An 18,743-nucleotide genomic window follows, 5' to 3' on the forward strand; every position below is an offset into this window, starting at 1 on the left:
TAAAAGTCTTTTCTTCTGGAACGCGCCCAGCGCCGTGGCTCAGCAGTGGAGGGAGGGGGTAGATGCAATAAAGCAGCCTGCCCTATAGAGAACAAGTCATCTTGGGATTTCTGGTCGCAATCCTTGCTGGAGAGCTTGGATCCTCGCTGGACACCACCTTGTCCTTGCAATCAGTGGGAGAGCCCCAAAACCCACCCCAGCACCATCCTCCAAACCCTGCCATCCACCCTGCTCACGCACCGCAGCCACATCCCCACTCAGGCCAAGAAGCCCAACCAGACGCATCCCTCCATTCCCATCCACTGTCCTTTCTCCTCCAGCCCCAGCTGCTCCAAAGCCCACACCAAGCTCCCAGTCTGGGAGAAACCCACTCACCATCCTCCCTGGACTTCTGGATAAAGGCCTCCACGCCACTCTCACCGTAGCTGCCCTCGGAGGCCAAGGTGGAGACATAATTCCACTTGAGGGCTTTGACGATGTCCACCATGGCTTGGGCCTGGTAGGTGTCGGACGGGACAACGCGGGAGAAGAAGTCATAGCGGCTGTTGTCACTCAGGTCCGGTGCGGTGGAGGCATAGCTGATCTGGGGGATCTGGGATGGAGGGGGAAAAGAAAAAACGTCAGGAAAAAGAGGTGGTCTCCACCCCACTGCAATGCCCTCATCTTACTCATGCTCCCAAAGCCCTGCTCTAGAGAAGAGGAAGGTGGAAATCAAGGAAGACCATGGGTCAGATGGGAGCATGAGCCACCAAGCCAACATGGGATGCTCCACGGCACCAGGAGGGTTTCCTGAGCATCGGGTGTGCCCAGCATGGGAAAGGCCAAAGAGAAAACCTTACTTTTGCCCTGGACAGCACTGGTAAGGTCTCCCTTTGACTTCTGCCCCTGGAAGGACAGATCTGACCCCCACTGTGCCAGGTCCTGTCCACCGAAGCCATAAATATGCCCTTTAAATTAACCAGAGCTGCTGCACCTTGCACGGTACATTAGAATGATTTAGCACGGCAGGATCACACGATGCTTAACACTTACACAGCACTTCACATCTCCAAAACACACCACAGATGTTAATTTATCTTAAAGATGGAAAAGGCTTATTAAATTATCAAGCCCAGGTTCTCCCCACCCGCCTGATGCTCCCTGGCAAACCCAGACCCAGCACCCAAACAGCCCCATCCATCGTCCCCTTGTCCCACACCCGAGGGGGGTCCTGTCCCAGGGTCAGGCCAGCACATGGGCAATCCTAAACCACACCATGCCTTGGGGGCAAGTAGGCACAGGGCAACCATCCCCAGCTCTTAGAGGACTCTCCCCCTCTCCTGCTCCCTCTAATCCAGTTTAAGAATAATTCAGAAGTTGCAGCTTACGGGGGCACAAACACTGCCGGAGCCTCAGGGGGCTGCAATGGGTCCCAGTAATCTCCCAGGCTCAGCAGGCACCTGGGCTGTGCTGGATGCCCAAATCAGCTTTTGCCTCACCCATCACCACTCCCCGTTAAGCAATTAGCCAATTCCCAGCAGCAGGGACACCTGGGTGGGCTTGGAGGGGACGGGGAGAGGTTTGGGATCTGTGGGAATCCTAGTTTGTGCTATAAAACCAATCCACCTCGCTGGGAGCCCAGCTGGGTAGCAGCATCCCAAGGATGGGGACACTTGCACCAGAGCCACCCCCGGACCCTCTTGGGTTTCCTGGACCCCACAACCCACTCCATCCTCCTCTGCTCCTGCTCCCAGGCTGCATCTCACAGTTTCTCCTTTGTTTCTCCATAATTTTCCCCTTTCCCACTCCCCTCTCTCTCTCTCTATTAAATGCGATACCGGTGTTATAAACCCACGACTCCACCTGAATGCTAAAAGGCGCCTGGAAAGGAGCAGCCACCCTTCTACCTACCTGCAAAATACAAGATGAAAAAAGAGAGAGATGGAGAAGGAGTGGGAAAGGAAGGAATCTTTATCAAGGCACAAATAGGATTACTCTCTGTGACAATCTGCTTTGTGCTCCTTTCCGAGGGCCCGTGATCTGCTCCTTGGGTATCTGTGACCGGGAGCCGGTGCGTGAGACTCAATTAAAATTCTGCTCAGCAGGCAAGGCGCTCGCCTGGCAATCATTCATCCTGGGGAGGGAACGGGGGGGCTGCTCCCTGCCTGCTCTCCTTGCCTCCTCCTTGCCTTCCTGCAGCAGCACTGGCCAAAGGATGGACACGGAGGGGTTGGGATGGAGATGATCCACGCAACGTGCCCATGCGAGGAGGGCAAGCGGGCATGGGAAGCAGTGGTGAGATTTTAGGGGTTAGGGATGCAGCCCTGCCCTTCCACAGGATCCTTTCCCAATGATTTTTTTCTCTTCCAAGGGTTTTAGTTTAAAACAGATCCCTGCCTCCTCAGCAGGGCCACGGTGATGGAGACTTCCCAGCTATTCCACCGAGCATCCCATCCCAGGCAGGGACCTGCTGGGTTTAACCCCTTTCCCAATGATTTTTTTCTCTTCCAAGGGTTTTAGTTTAAAACAGATCCCTGCCTCCTCAGCAGGGCCACGGTGATGGAGACTTCCCAGCTATTCCACCGAGCATCCCATCCCAGGCAGGGACCTGCTGGGTTTAACCCCCGGGGCTGCCCATCCTGCTGGAGCCCCTGCTGGAAAACAAAGCCTAGAAAATACCTGTTGCTCTACAGGCTACAAACTGGAGGCTGCGTTTTAATAAACAAACGGAAAGAGCTTTTCTCTTTCACTCCTCTGCCTTAGATGGAAGTGAAAATAAAATACCAGTTCCCAAATGACCGTTTCATAGACTTCTTCTGCCTTTTTCCCCCTTTGCCTTTTTGATCTCCTGGTCTACAATAGCCCAACTCCCAGCACCGGCTATTTTCTCAGATAAAAGACAAAAGTCCTTTTAGGTCCATAAAAGCAAAATGCAGGCAGGGAATTCAAGGTTCTTAGAAAGAAGAAGGATATGGTGGGGAGGGGAAGCTGGAAACTTAACTCAGCTGCGTATTTGGGCACCTTGTCTGTTTCATCTCCAGCCTGGGATAAATACCATGGTGGTGAGAGGGCGATCAGCAGGACCAGCCCTCCTGCACCCCAAGGCTCCCTCATCCCACCAAGAGTGGGGACTAACCCCAGGGCAGGGGGTAAAAACTCCTTCCTCTCTTTTTTTGAAGCAAAAACCGAGTCAGCATCAACCAGAATCACCCCCAACCTGGAGAAACATCCCCCAGGGTAAGAGAGTCAGCAGGAGCCGGGGTCGGGGGTGTCATCCTGCTCCCCCCAGCCCTTGGGTCAATGGACTGGTGTGATCAACCTCAAATGCACCACAAACACACCATGACTTCGTACCCCTTGCATTACCACCAGCTTAGGATTTGGTGTGGCATTTTCTCTACCAGTGGCAGACAGGATGCCCTCCAGACTGGGGAGAATTAGGCAAAAAGCAGTGATTTTGGTGCGGCCCCAGTCGGGGGTGTCATCCTGCTCCCCCCACCCTTGGGTCAATGGACTGGTGTGATCAACCTCAAATGCACCACAAACACACCATGATTTTGTACCCCTTGCATTACCACCACCTTAGGAGTTGGTGTGGCATTTTCTCTACCAGTGGCAGACAGGATGCCCTCCAGACTGGGGAGAATTAGGCAAAAAGCAGTGATTTTGGTGCGGCCCCAGCCGAGGTTTGAGGGGCTGCAATGGTTCAACTTAAACCTTCAATCTGAACATCAGCCTGAGGAGGGAAGGAGCCAAAAACCAAGCGGGCCATTGCACAGCCAGAGCCACACACGGCGGTCAGAGCATCCCCACGAGAAGGGGCTCCTGCACTGACACCTCCCCCCCCCCGCCAGAAACAGGGTCGGGAGCAGCTAATTCCCTAACCATAATTATTAATTTCATGCATATCTTATGCAAACCTCTGGTTCACCGACAAGATGGAATTGATTTAATTAGAATTTCCATCATCGAGCCATTTGGACGGCGGCTTTTAATTAGGGAGAGTGTAAAGCACCGCAGGGGCTGGAGGAGCGAGGGGCTGAGCGGGGATGGTCAGACCTTGTCGTTGGAGCAGGGGGAGCTGGACCCCCCCCCGTCCCACTGCCCCTTCCCTGGGTTGCAGAATCAGGCCCAGTGCCAAGAGAGGATCCAGCCCTTGGACAGTTTCTCCTTTGTTTCTCCATAATTTTCCCCTTTCCCACTCCCCTCTCTCTCTCTCTATTAAATGCGATACCGGTGTTATAAACCCACGACTCCACCTGAATGCTAAAAGGCGCCTGGAAAGGAGCAGCCACCCTTCTACCTACCTGCAAAATACAAGATGAAAAAAGAGAGAGATGGAGAAGGAGTGGGAAAGGAAGGAATCTTTATCAAGGCACAAATAGGATTACTCTCTGTGACAATCTGCTTTGTGCTCCTTTCCGAGGGCCCGTGATCTGCTCCTTGGGTATCTGTGACCGGGAGCCGGTGCGTGAGACTCAATTAAAATTCTGCTCAGCAGGCAAGGCGCTCGCCTGGCAATCATTCATCCTGGGGAGGGAACGGGGGGGCTGCTCCCTGCCTGCTCTCCTTGCCTCCTCCTTGCCTCTCCTGCAGCGGCACCGGCCAAAGGATGGACAGGGAGGGGTTGGGATGGAGATGATCCATGCAACGTGCCCATGCGAGGAGGGCAAGCAGGCACGGGAAGCAGTGGTGAGATTTTAGGGGCAGGGATGCAGCCCTGCCCTTCCACAGGATCCTTTCCCAATGATTTTTTTTCTCTGCCAAGGGTTTTAGTTTAAAACAGATCCCTGCCTCCTCAGCAGGGCCACGGTGATGGAGACTTCCCAGCTATTCCACCGAGCATCCCATCCCAGGCAGGGACCTGCTGGGTTTAACCCCCGGGGCTGCCCATCCTGCTGGAGCCCCTGCTGGAAAACAAAGCCTAGAAAATACCTGTTGCTCTACAGGCTACAAACTGGAGGCTGCGTTTTAATAAACAAACGGAAAGAGCTTTTCTCTTTCGCTCCTCTGCCTTAGATGGAAGTGAAAATAAAATACCAGTTCCCAAATGACCGTTTCATAGACTTCTTCTGCCTTTTTCCCCCTTTGCCTTTTTGATCTCCTGGTCTACAATAGCCCAACTCCCAGCACCGGCTATTTTCTCAGATAAAAGACAAAAGTCCTTTTAGGTCCATAAAAGCAAAATGCAAGCAGGGAATTCAAGGTTCTTAGAAAGAAGAAGGATATGGTGGGGAGGGGAAGCTGGAAACTTAACTCAGCTGCGTATTTGGGCACCTTGTCTGTTTCATCTCCAGCCTGGGATAAATACCATGGTGGTGAGAGGGCGATCAGCAGGACCAGCCCTCCTGCACCCCAAGGCTCCCTCATCCCACCAAGAGTGGGGACTAACCCCAGGGCAGGGGGTAAAAACTCCTTCCTCTCTTTTTTTGAAGCAAAAACCGAGTCAGCATCAACCAGAATCACCCCCAACCTGGAGAAACATCCCCCAGGGTAAGAGAGTCAGCAGGAGCCGGGGTCGGGGGTGTCATCCTGCTCCCCCCACCCTTGGGTCAATGGACTGGTGTGATCAACCTCAAATGCACCACAAACACACCATGACTTCGTACCCCTTGCATTACCACCAGCTTAGGATTTGGTGTGGCATTTTCTCTACCAGTGGCAGACAGGATGCCCTCCAGACTGGGGAGAATTAGGCAAAAAGCAGTGATTTTGGTGCGGCCCCAGCCGAGGTTTGAGGGGCTGCAATGGTTCAACTTAAACCTTCAATCTGAACATCAGCCTGAGGAGGGAAGGAGCCAAAAAACCAACAGGCCATTGCACAGCCAGAGCCACACACGGTGGTCAGAGCATCCCCACGAGAAGGGGCTCCTGCACTGACACCTCCCCCCCCCCGCCAGAAACAGGGTCGGGAGCAGCTAATTCCCTAACCATAATTATTAATTTCATGCATATCTTATGCAAACCTCTGGTTCACCGACAAGATGGAATTGATTTAATTAGAATTTCCATCATCGAGCCATTTGGACGGCGGCTTTTAATTAGGGAGAGTGTAAAGCACCGCAGGGGCTGGAGGAGTGAGGGGCTGAGCGGGGATGGTCAGACCTTGTCGTTGGAGCAGGGGGAGCTGGACCCCCCCGTGTCCCACTGCCCCTTCCCTGGGTTGCAGAATCAGGCCCAGTGCCAAGAGAGGATCCAGCCCTTGGCATCTCCCCAGAGAGAGATAAAGATCCCGCACACCCTGGGCTGCTCAACAGGTCTCTGTGCCTCAGTTTCCCCAGCTGGAGATGGAGGCGGGGGGGGAACTGCTCCCTGGGCACAGGGGAGACAAATTGCTCGGGCATCACGATGCACCGACACGACACGGAGCCGATAACAAATTCCTCCATTTTCCAGCTCCTGTGCCACCAAAATAAAGCTGCTCTGGGGGTGACACAACAGCCACGCTCGAGGGGACACGGCCCGGGGCAGGGAGCAATGGACCCCCCCGACCTGCCCGACCCTTTGCCACAACCTGTTAAACCGAGCGTGTAAATCAGGCAGCTCCTCCACTGGGGCCGGGCACGGGCTGCTCGGCCCCTTCAATAAATCTGCCTCTTGTCAAGAAATAAAGCCCTGGGAAGTGGCAGCTGCGGGAGCATCTCCTGGCAGGATCTCCCCCTGGCACGGGCTCATGCCAAAAGGAGACACTCATCCAGGGGTGCTGGAGGCAGATGTAAAAGCAGAGATGAAAAAGAAAAGCTTTTTCCTTATGGCTTATGGTCCTGGGTCCCCGCGCCAGGGAGGCAGCTCCAGCGAAAACCCCGGTGCTACCAGAGGGTGGTTGCATCCCTTTTTCCAAAAAACAAACCAGCTCCCATCCCAGCCTAGAGCTGTGGATGCTGCCTCCAGCACGCTCCTCGCTGGACCTGCCACCCCCTGCCTTCGGCCTCCCGCTCCTCCTCACCGAGCCGTGCCCAGGGACCAAGGGGGGAACCACCACCACCATGGCCAGGGGCTGTGGGGCTGGGGCAGCCTGGGGGAACCAGGCAGCTGCAATTTGTTTTAATAAACCCAGTGAAGAACAAGGAAATGAAGTGGCAGGAGCGGGTGATTAATCAGAGCGTCCCCCGGCCGATTTCCACCTTCCCGCCTTCATGAAGGTTATTTACCCACTAAGTGGGGAAACGTGGCGCCGAACGCAGCGTCCCTCCCACCCCACCACCCCCAAAGCCTCGGGGCATCCCCTGTGGTGGGGAGCAGACACAACCCCCCGCCAGGGTCAGCACTTGGGGGGGCTGATCCAGCCCTGTGCCCTCCCGGCTGCAGCAACCCAGCCCCAGGCAGCAAATCCTTGCGTGCCTGCAGGTGCTGAGCATCCCCAGCTCCCACAACGGGCACCGGCCTCCATTAGGTGAATTATTCATGCTGTACAACACCCCTGCGCTAAAAAAGAGCTGCTGCACTCGCTGCCACGAAGAAAACAAGCGCCTCAAAGCATCCAGCCTGCGTCGAGTCTGTCCTCTCACCAAGGATGCTCCTCGCCCCGGCTGAGCGCTTGGGCTCCACCGTCTCCCAATCTCTTTCTGGATGGGGTTGAAAAAATGCACCCCAGACCCCGCCACGGCTTTTTGGGGATGACATTTGCAGGGGACAGACCCGCTTCCTGCCACACCATCATCGCCGGGGTGGCTGGGGAGGAAGCGGGTAGAGCCGGGGGCTGGAAAGCTGGCAGCAAGGGGTGGGAAGGAGCGGGAGCGTGCCAGAAAGCTCTGGCAGTGACGCCAGAGAGATGCTATCACAGGGAGCCGAGACCAGGGATTTGGGGGGAGGATTTTCTGCAGGCAGAGCTACGAGGAGTGATGAAACCGGCTTGGACAGAGGATGCCGCATCTGCAAGTTGTTCCACTGATGTACAGCTTTAATTAGGCAGTGGCATCTAACGAAGGACACGTTATTTATTTATGTAGCGCGGGAGCGACAATACCCTGGGTGGGGAGGGGCAGAGCTCACTGCTGGTTGGGGGGGGCGGAATTGGGCTGTGCTGGGGGGGAGCGGGGAGAGGAGCACGGGAGGAGAGCGTGGGATGGGGAGAGGGACCACAGAGGGGACACCATCACCCAGGGCAGGAACAGCCACCTCTGCCATGCAGGTAGAGATGGGGGAGCTCCAAGCTCTCGGGGATAAACTGGGGAGGGGGATGCTGTGACCCCCCCCATCCCAGCGAGGGCTCTGCAGCATCTGCACGGAGGGATGGGGACCCACTGCGACCCACCGACGGGTGCTGGAGCAGGGCCAGGGGTGAAAATCAAAGGGAGGGGAGGGGGCTGCCCACCACCCGATGGGCACAGGGCTGTAAGTGCCCACCCAGGCTCTGGGGAGGGGGCGGGGGGGGGGGTCACAGCAGGGAAACTGTTCCCTCCTCGCCTTGTTGGACTTTCTAATTGATTTTGTGCCTGTGCTGCTCACTGGACGTGCTGCAGCCCTCCCATTTAAATTGCAGCAATTTAAAAAAAAAAAAATCAACATACTTTCAGGGCACTTAAAATACTCCCCCCCCGGCTTTTCCCCACCAGCTGCCTGTGGGGAGGGGGCACCCAGCCCCATCCAGGGCTGGCAGCCCCCAGTGCTTCCCCCAGCACCCCTCTTTGGGCTCCCACCCACATCCCCTCGCTGGGGGGACCCCGGACAGGTGCTAAGGGGGACGTGGGCACCTGGTGCCACCGTGCCATGGCCAGAGCCAGAGCCCCGGGAAACGTCATTCCCTGGGGAACGGGCAAAGGCAAGTGCCTGTGCAGCGCGGGCGGGAAGGCAAACGCTTTGCTGAACCTCAGAGCGGAGTCACCCGCGCTTAAAGGTCAGCGGCGACGTGAAATGGAAGTTGCCTTATTTTCATTTTAAGCATGTCCCTGCCATAAACCCACTATTTGAATAACAAAGAGCGGCAGCAGCTCTCAGGTCCTGGCGGGGGTGAGAGGCGGGGGGTAAAGCTCCCCCCAGGCCCCTGCAGCTGTGCCCAGAGAAGTGGGGTGAGACCCCCCGTTCCATGGGAATGATGTCCCTGCGCTGGGGACCACCGGGGAGTGCACCCCCCCAACACACACACCCCCTCACCCACACACAGGGATTCTCCGCTGGCTGGGAAGGGTTGAGCTCATCCTGCACCCTGCCCTGCCAGGGGTTTTGAGGTCTCCATCCCCTACTCGCCTCCTCACTGTCACCTTGTGCTGAGATCAACTCTGGATTTTAAAGTTGCTGGGGACACCCAAGGCTTCAGACGTGCCCCCAGTGCAAGGCTGGGGCATCTGAGCTCTGTGACATCCTTCCCGCATGGGTCACGGCTGCTGTGCCCAAGGATCAAAATTGGAAGAGAAGGGGGAGAAAAAAAAACCAACCACCAACAACCTGGAAAGGATGTAGGTACCCTCCATCCTCCGACTGTCACTCTCCTGCCTCCTTCCCTGCTGCCTGCCTCCCTCCTCCTCTCCCAGGCAAGCATTCAATCATTTTTGTCTCAGCAAATAGCTTTTAAGTTCCTCCCGCTCCCTCTAATTTATATTATTTTAATTATTGAATAGCCCTCTCACTCGTCGCCTGGAACATTAACACGTTTTTAAAAAAGGGACCCAGAAAAATCAAACTCCATCAGCAATCTGTTTTTTCCATCTTCGCTAACAGCTCCCAGCCCTCCCAGGAGGGCGCCGGGCGCGCTCAGCATTCCGGGCCGGCGGAGGAAGAGCAGGAGGGAAAAAGGAAAACGGCATCGGCCCTGCAGAACCGAGGGGTTTTGGGGTGCTGGGGGGGGAGGCAGAGCTGGGACCCCGCTCCGGGAACAGCGAAGAGCTCCCAGCGCTGCTGGTTGTGCGGAGTATTTACATTTCCCCCTGGCATTTGCTGCGGAGGGGGCTCTTGTTCAAACACTGGCTCTAGCTCAGGGACGCTGCTGCGGAGAAATAAATGCACAGCGAGGGGGAAAGTAATTAGAAACTCCTCAGCCTTCCTACAGCTGGCAGGGAGAGCAGGAGGAAGAGCCAGCCCCCATCCCACCACAGCCCTCAGCGCCCCGGTCCCCCCTGCAGCCCCCAGGGTCGGTGGCACAGGACCAATGTCCCCAGCCTGGCCATGTCCCCTGGGCTGGAGCCTGGGTGGTGACATCCTCACACCCTGTTGGCAATAGCTGCCTCCATCCCAGGAGTGAACACAGCAGCCCCGTGGCTCCCCAGCCCACTTGGTTATGGTGTGACCTTACATTTTGGGGGTACAACCCACACCCCCACAACCGGTGGCAGGGTGGGGTGCATTGAAATGGTCCCAACCATCAGCTGCTTGCAGAGCGTTAGCCCAGAGGTGACAGCCACAGGCAGGGGGATGCCTGGTGTACCTTAAATGATGGCGAGGGGTATCTCACACCCAGGGTGCTGAGCAGGACGGCCAGGGTCCCCCCGGCCTGACCCCCCCAGGTGACACAGCTCCCAAGCCCCCTCAAGTACCAGCCAGGGAGGGGGGTGAGGGTTGCACCCCAGAAACCCTCAGGGAACTCCCGGGGAGGCTGGACCCTCTCCAGCCTCAGAGGTTTTTAAGATCTGCCACAACCAAGCCCTGAGCAACCCCTGGTCTGACCCAAGAGACAGCCCCAGAGGGCACGGGTGGTGGGCTGAGCCCCCCACGGTCCCTTCCAGCCTGAGTTATCCCACCTCCCACCCATCCTCAGCCCACGTCCCCATCCAGCCCCCGCAAGACGACCTCCCTCCCACAGCCCCGCTGACGCCAGGAGCATCAGCAGCCCCCGTCGCCACGAAGCCGGGGGAGAAGAGATAAAAATCCTCCTGCTAAAAGTGTCGTCACAGGAGGGGGATGGAGGAAGGGATCCCTGGGGACCCGGGGGAGGCAGGAGAAGGGTTTTAAAGACTCCAGCTACCTCCAGCCATGGAGGAAGAGGCACAGGTGGAGAAAAACTGCAAAAACACCGCAAAAACACTCGGGGTGGTTTCAACAAGTGGTTATTTTTACCCTCACCCAGCCCTACCTTGAAGAGCCGCAGGATGTTGGCCACCATGATGGAGACGGAGCTGCCCGAGGCGCCGATGACGCCCACCACCCGCTCGGGTTTGGTGATGATGGGGGGACCGCCGTTGACGCAGCGCACCTCGGTGCTGTCCTTCTCAATGAGGGCCTGCACGAAGGTCAGCGACTGCTCCAGGGCGTGCGTGTCCCGCGAGCACGTGTCCAGGATGCGGGCGCCCAGGGTGATGTTGGGGAGCAGGTCGGGGTCGTTGTTGATGCGGTCCAGGGCGAAGAGCATGGCCTCCAGGCGATGGATGCCCTTCTCCTTCTTCAGCTCCCCGCAGGCTTTGCCCTCGGCGCCCCGGCCGTGCACGGGGAAGAGCCCCCCCAGCGTGATGTCCCCGTCGATGCGGATGGAGTTCATGTGCGGGTAGCCCTGGCCTTTGGGCTTGGCGGCACCCCCGGGCGCCCACCCCCAGCTCCAGGCACTCAGGAGGAGGCAGAAGGAGAGACGCTCCATGCAAAAATAACCCCCGCTCATCGCCGAAGCCGTGCTGGGGCAGAGCTGGTGGCCCGAAACCTGGCGGCGGTCAGGGAGCGAGGCCGGCGCGGGCGGGTGGCATGGCGCCCGGTGGGCTCCCGGTGGGCTCCCGGTGGGCTCCCGGCACCGTCAGCGGCTCCCACCGGTGACGCCGGTCCCCAGGGAGCAGCAGGCAGACGGGCTGCAGGAGGGTGCCGGGGTCTGCATGGCTACACCAGGGAGAAGAGGTGGCAGCGGAGACGTGAGCCCAGGAAAAGGTTTGGGTCCTTCCTCCAGAGCCCTTGAGAGGGGAGAGGGAACGGGAGGGAGAGAGAGAGAAAATTGAGCAGGAAGATGAAGAGGACACCGGCTATTCCCAGCTTTCATCAGGGAGCCCAGGAGAAATTAACACTAGGGGTTATTGTAAAAAAAAAAAAAAAAAAAAAAACACAAAAAACCCATACTTGGATTCACTTGATTTCTGATTCCCACCAGCTCCTTTGGCTCAGCCCAAACCACAACCAGGCAGAGTCCGGTGCAGGGGCCCCCAGCCCACTCTGCCCCAAGGAGCAGGACCAGCTCGGTGGCCAGCTTGGGGCTGGAGGGAGGCCCCAGGACCCGTCCCATCCTGTCCCCTCTTCAGGGAGCCTCCAGGGTGGGACAGGAGCCAGGATTGTGCTTGGAGGGGGGCAAATCCCACATTCACCCACAGCACCGGTTCCTAGAGCAACCCCAGGCTCAGGGCACAGCCGGGCATGGGAACCAAACAGCCACCTTAAAGCTGAGCTCAGTTTAGACCCTGAGCTGATCTGGGGAGAAAACTGCTCTTTAAACAGTCCCTCTATCGAGTGGCAAGTCCCCTCTTCTCTCACACAGGCTGTGCCCCACACACTCTACCCTCACCAGCATCCCAACACCTCCTGAGGGCCATGGGGCAGCCCTGGCACCGAGCACAGCCCGTGGGGAACATTTCAGCATCTCCAGCTGCTTTCCTTTGAGAAGCAGCAATCGAAGAGCAGCCCAGTCCTGCAGCACCAAAAAGCAGGGGAGAGCCAAGCAGGCAAATGCATTCCCCTCACAGGAGTCTCCTGCTCACAGCTGGGGGGACACACGGGGGGTTTTACCCCTCACCATCCTCCCGTAACCACCCGTGCTCTCACCTTGTCTCTTTTGATTTCACCATAAAGGCCCTGGAGTGGGCACAGGGTGATGCCACTATCAGGGCAGCCCTTTTTCCCCGTCCCCATGCCTCAGAGCTGCCCCTGCCCGAGCAGCACAGCCCCCTGCCTCAGTTTCCCCTCTGGAAGTCTCTTCCCTGCATCCCATCCCTGCTGTCTCCAACCAGCCGCTGCCGGATGCTGCGAGGGCAGCGCATGATTAATGCAAGGCACCAAAAAGCAGGGGAGAGCCGAGCAGGCAAATGCATTCCCCGAGCAGGACGGGCTGCAACAGCGAGACCGAAGAAACAGCTTAAATTAATTTCACCTCCTAAGCACGGAGCCCGGCCATCCGAGCCGGGCCGGATCCTCAGCCGGCCCCGAGGGGTGCTGCCGCCGGAGCCGGCCGTGCCCAACCCCTTTTACACCACGGAGGAGGTTCCCAGCTCCGGGGGCCCTTGCCTCAACTCACCTCCATAAATTATGCACATCCCTGCCCGTCGGAGCCACTTGAAGGCCCATCTCCAAAGCGTTTCTGACAGCCAGGGCTTTTATTACCCAGCGCCGAGCTCTTTGCTTGGGAAGGCAGGAGCTGGGGAGCGCTGCGGCACGACACCCGCCGCCACCGGGAGAGCCCCCCCAGCGCGGCCCCGCTCGGATGGGGCTCAAGGACAGGGATCAGCCCTCCCCACGTCCCGTCTCCTTCACCAGAACCATCCCTGCGTCGGCAGAGGGAGCGGATCAGGGAGAAGCGGCTCCTGCTACAGCCTGGAAGCGGGTCAGGCTCTGCCCGTGGCGAGGAGGCAGATGATGGGGAGACCCAGAGATGCTCAAACACCGCAGCCCCCCCCGCCCCCCTCTACGCCAACCAAAATCAGGTCATCTCTCGCATCCTACCCCAGGAACCACGACATTTCTGCCCGTTGGAGAAGGTGCAATGGGTCACCACGTGGACCCGCTCCCAGGAAAATCCTCCAAGCCCACGGCAGCTCCCACGGAGCTGGCAGTGCCCCCAGAGCCCACAGCCTCTCCCTTTCTTCTTTTAAGCTTTTTCCTCTCTGTTCTCTCCCCTTTGTGCCTCCTTTGATCATATAATCTGAACGAACTGAAGGTAAAAATATCACGGCAGGCAAGAAGAAAGCGCAAATAATGGGGAGGGGAGGGGGGAGCTGGTTTGAATCCCTCTCTGAATCATTAGGGGAGATGCAGCCTGAATTACCCGACAAGCCTGTGCTGCAAACGGCCTCACGCTTGTCGGGAAGGGGCAGGAGATGAGCATCCCCTGCTCCCCATCACCCTTCACCTGCCCTGGGCATCCCCACACCTTCACACAAGCTGCTGCTCCACACACAGCCCAAATCACCCCCCGGAGGGGTGGGCAGTGTGTGGGGATGGAGGAACAGGCAGAAACCCAGAGCTCTAAGCTCAGGAGCAAGGAGGAAAGAAACCCATCCTTCCTCGAAGGTGTGGGACCAGCCTCTGGGTCCCCAGGGAGCTCCTGCACCTCCCCAAAGCAGCCCTTCCACCCTGAAGCCAGTCCCGCACATCTGGAGGGAGACGCACATCTGGAGGGAGACACCTGCCTACAGCAGGTGCTGGTGAAGGAGGGAAGAGCCTTACCCAGATGCTACAGGCAGCGAGGGGATGGAGCCGCCCTTCTGCCCCATCTGCACAGCCCCACAGGGCACCACAGCCCCGGGGGAAGAAACGTTTGTGGGTTTGCAACAGCTGAGGTGCAGGGTGGGATGAATGCCCAGCGTGGTGCTTATCTTAGCTGCAAAGGAAAGAGCACTGCTCCTCTCTCCCACTTCCCACGAGCACATCCTCGGATCGAGCCTTTCCACTGCCCTCATCCCCGGCCGTGCCACAGCCGGATCCACAACCTGGAACGTGGCACAAGGAATAACCAAACCGAGCAGATCTCCAGTGCCCAGCCTGAGCCAGACCCATCCAACGGGGCTCGGGAGCTGCAGAAGCGGGTGCTGAGGCTGCTGCCGCCTCAGGACAGGGGTAGCCACGGGGCCCAGGGGCAGAGCTCAGCTCCTGGGCTTGTGTCCCTGCCCTGCAGGTGGCCAGCAGCACCCCAGGACACGGGCTGGTCCTGCGCGGTGGCATCTTGCCCCCCTCTAGCGGTGGCCACCGAGCCACGGGCCTGGGCCACCATGGCCACCATCGCGGGCCCTCAGCTGGGGCAGCAGCTGGGCAGGAGAAACCAAACGCTGATTAAAAATTCCTCTGCGTGGCACAGAGCTCCTGCTGGAAATCCATCTCCAGAGCCCGGAGAAGGAACCGTGTCCCAGAGGCAGGGACCATCCTGGGCTTCCCCTCTACAGCTCCTTCCCACAGCTCCTTCCACGCACCCCTGGAAGCACCGCACCAGCCGGGGCTGCAGAGACACAACCTGGGCTTGTCACCTCCCGCAGAGCCCAGAGGTGCCCACAGGCACTGGGACACACAGCCCGTCCCACCGTGGGGGTCTGCACCCCAGGGCTTTGGAGCCAAGGCAAGCGCTCCCCATCACCCCCCGGGGCTGGTGCACCCCCAGGAGGGGCAGCTGGAGCCCCCCCCTCCCTGCATTGCACGGGGTTGGTTTGCAACATTGCCCTCCCCCCGGCTGGTGCTGTCACAGCTCCAGGGACAGCCCAGAGGGACCCCCAAATCACACCAACGGAGCCGGGAGCCCAAGCCCTGGGGTAGAGGAGCCCTGACCCATCACGGCTGCACAGCACAGGGGGGGCTGGAGCCCCCACACCTGCCCCTCAGAGCAGGGATTTTGCAGCAATGGAAAGGCTCCTTTGGGGAGGGGATAGAAATAAATAAATAAGGCAGGAAACGGCCCATTTCTCTCCCTTGCCCGCTCCCTGCAGGACTCCCAGTCAAAACCAAGTCATTTCACTGCCATCAGCTCTGTGAAGCCCGTGCTGCTGCAGGCAACTGAGTTCCCATCTCGTGCCATCAACCCAAGCGCTGGCTGAACACTAATCACCACGGCTTGATTACCATCAGCAGCAGGAAAAGCCCAAAGGTGGCTCATTCAGATCCCGGCCAGGACGGCCCAAGCATCCCACCCCTCTCCGAGCAGACCCTGCTCCCACGGACCCCGAGCTCTGCCCGCAGCAGGACCGGGCTCCTTCAGCGGCGCAGGACCTGTTGGCTCCCAGCTCAGAGCCAGGGCACTCACCGGTTTCACGCTAAATTGCATTGGGGCTTGTTGGACCAGGCAAAGGCTGAGCCAGTGATGTGGTCCAGGAGATGCAGGAAGGCTCTCACCCGCACGACCCCGTCCCCGGCTGCCAAGGGATGACTGCCCATCAGCCCATCAGCCCACCACCAGGAGACCTTCCCCAGCCCAGCCCCGGTACCGGGAGGGCTGTGCCGGCTCCAGCCACACCGGCTGCCACGAGATCCCCGGCATCTTTTTGAAAATCAAGGCCGTTTCTTTCCCCACCTGCTCTTCCTTGGGCGCGCGGGGCCAGCCAGCACGCAGCACAATATCCCAATTAGCGCACGCTCGCTCTTCCCCGCTTGCAAGCGATTTCAGGGAACTTCGCTTTGGCTCCTGGTTGTTTGGGTTTCTTTTTTTTTTTCCTTTTTTCATTGCAAAAGCTCCATGAAGTACGGCAGAATTTAGACACGGAGGGAGGGGACGCCAGGCTAGGTTCTTTCTCGACAGGCAAAACCTTAAGTATTCAGGTCGAGTACCCCAGCGTTGGCTCGGAGGAAGAGCAAGGCCACAGCTCAGCAGGCAGCGGGAAGCAGAGACCCCAGATTTCACCATCAAAACCCACCTGACGTGCTCCAAGACGCAGCTCCACCCCCCCTGCCCATCCAGCAATCCCTCGATCGATGCCCAAACCGATATCACAACGCTTGCATAAGCCCCAGCCCATCCCCAGGATGCCAGCTCGACCTCTCCGCAACCAGATCTCACCAGTGCCCGTCTTGGGGCAGAGAAAACGGGTATCACCACCCTCCTCACTGCTCTGGAGCATCCCCCGAAGGATGCTGAAGTCTGAAGGAAAAGGCTCCCACTGGTGCGGATCAGACCCAGGGAATATTTATCACGTTATAAATACATCTATCTATCTCCTTAACTGTAGGCAAGCTCGTTCTCCTTCCCCCTCCCCGCTGCCAAGCAGCCCAGAGCTAATCCCTCACTGTGAAGGATTTGATGGCACGGCGAGGGGAAGGGGAGAAGGATCCGGCCACGGAACGAGCGGAGATGGCAGGAACAAGAGGGGATGGCAGGAACAAGAGGGGATGGCAGGGTCTCACCTTGCGGGAGGCGGCGCGGGGTCTCTGCCGGCAGCCAACGCACAGCTCCAGGGGGAGGCCGGAGGGAGGGAAGGAGGGAGGGAAGGAGCCGGCGCTCATCCCTGCTCCCGCCACGTGCAGCAAAATCCCACAATTAATTTTTGATCACCTTCTGTAAATTGGGACGGCGCTGGCTCGGAGCAAGAGCACGGCCTGACCGCCAGTGCCTGCGGCACTGCCTGGCATTTCTGCTCCCCATCACACCTGCACCCCCAGACCGGGGTCTGGCAGCACAAGCCCCTGCCCGTACCCAGCCTGGGGAAGCCCCCGCGGGGGCAGAGACCACTGTCCTGGGCCGGGTTTTGGGCAGGGCATGGGGAACCGGACCGCTCAGCAGAGGAAACCCCCCCATTAGACACGAAGCCCGAGAGGAAGAGTCGGTGCCCGCGGCGGGCACGGAGCCGGGGAGGGCAGCGGGAGCGGGATGGCCTTATGTTATAATTAGGACCTGCCACATCTTCAAGCCGTTGCCTTTCTGGGAAGAGCTGGAAGGGGGTGGCTGAGCTGACAAATCCATCCTCCTCCTGCCTGATGCCAAAGTTGAAGCACGTGACACCCTTTTTCGGGGAGCGGGCAGGCTCCTCCGCAGGGCGATGCTGGTCCCCGGGATGCGGGGCTGGACCACGGGCTGCTCCCGAGCTTTGGTTCTCGCTGTGAGACCCTCTTGGAGCTCCCCCTTTGCCGCCTCGACACCCCGGGGTGCAGCTCAGCACCACCAGCCCAGTGCCTCCTGCCCTCCCCAGAACGAGCTTTCCTGTGCCCCCCGCCCCAGCCGGGGGCAGCTGGAGCCCACCACTGCCCACAGGGACCCACCACCCTCCTGAAGACAGCCCACCCTCACCGCAGCCCCCGGCGCTGCGTCCCCCCCGCTCGGCCAGAAGCAGCCAGGATTTCTGCACATCCCATCCCATCACGGCTCTCCACGTATTACAGGGAGGGGGGGTCTCGCCCAGGATCTCCCCCCAGCCAGAGCCATGCCCAGCACGTCCCCCCGCACCCCCTGCCTGCTGCCCTGCTGCGGATAAAGCCCGGCTCACAGAGAGGGGAGGGAGGGAAGGAAACGAGCTTTTCCATTTGGCACTTCTCTTGGCATTTTCCCGAGCTCCCGGCTGCATTCAACAGATCGGCTCCGCTCCCTCCCTCCCCGGGCGAGCGGCCAGCGCCGGTGAGCTCCCCCGGTCACCCCAGCCCGGGTGGGTGCCATCTCCCCCCCCAAGCCCCCAGCCACAGGTCCCCGGCAGCGGTGACAGTGACTCACTGCGCAGCGTCTCCGTCGCAGCCGACGGCAGCAGCGGGCATCCCCCTCAGAGCCCAGAGCAGCCCCCAGGAAAACAGCCCGGCTGGCAGAGCACGGCGAACTCATCACACCGGGAGGAGGAGGAGGAGGAGGAGGGGGAGGCAGGGCTGCGCCCCCGGGCAGACGGTGGGAGAGTTCTCCGTTATTTTCCCACGGCTGCCAAGTTCCCGGCGCCCCGCGGATCCCAAAAAACGCCGGGGAGCGGGGGAGGCTCCGGGGAGGAAAACAACCCCGGGAGCCTCTGCCCGCACCGGGAGCGGGGCTCCCCGCCCCGAACCGAGGATGCTCCCGCGGCTCCGGGGAAGGGTCTCACCCCCCAAACCCCCTCCAAGCCCGAAGGGGCGGCCCCTTCCCCCTGACCTGGGCAAACCCCGGCTCTCCCTCCCTGCCCTGCCCTGCGGCGGGCTCTGCGGGCCCTGCCCGCTGCGGCGAGGCGAGGGCACCCTCCCGCCTGCGGCTCGGCCACCGCCGCCAGCCCCCTGCCCCAAGCCCC

At 59.3% G+C, this 18,743-nt stretch overlaps 1 protein-coding gene across 2 annotated transcripts in view; it reads right to left on the reverse strand.

Annotated features, from left to right (window-relative positions):
* Positions 1-18,743, reverse strand: part of LOC106894806 (metabotropic glutamate receptor 4) — a 53,170-nt gene that overhangs the window by 33,841 nt on the left and 586 nt on the right. The window contains exons 1-3 of one of the 2 annotated variants that reach the window (XM_014953737.1): positions 13,112-13,164; positions 10,985-11,783; positions 376-592 (exon numbers count right to left, since the gene is read on the reverse strand). In XM_014953737.1, the coding sequence (XP_014809223.1) occupies positions 376-592; positions 10,985-11,503 (736 nt within the window). In that variant the 5' untranslated portion in view covers positions 11,504-11,783; positions 13,112-13,164. Of the gene's footprint in view, positions 1-375; positions 593-10,984; positions 11,784-13,111; positions 13,165-18,743 lie in introns of those variants that run through there. The other variant, XM_014953736.1, reaches the window with a different exon arrangement.

The sequence above is a fragment of the Calidris pugnax genome, unplaced genomic scaffold (assembly GCF_001431845.1).
Source record: "Calidris pugnax isolate Ruff unplaced genomic scaffold, ASM143184v1 scaffold245, whole genome shotgun sequence".
Lineage (NCBI taxonomy): Eukaryota > Metazoa > Chordata > Aves > Charadriiformes > Scolopacidae > Calidris > Calidris pugnax.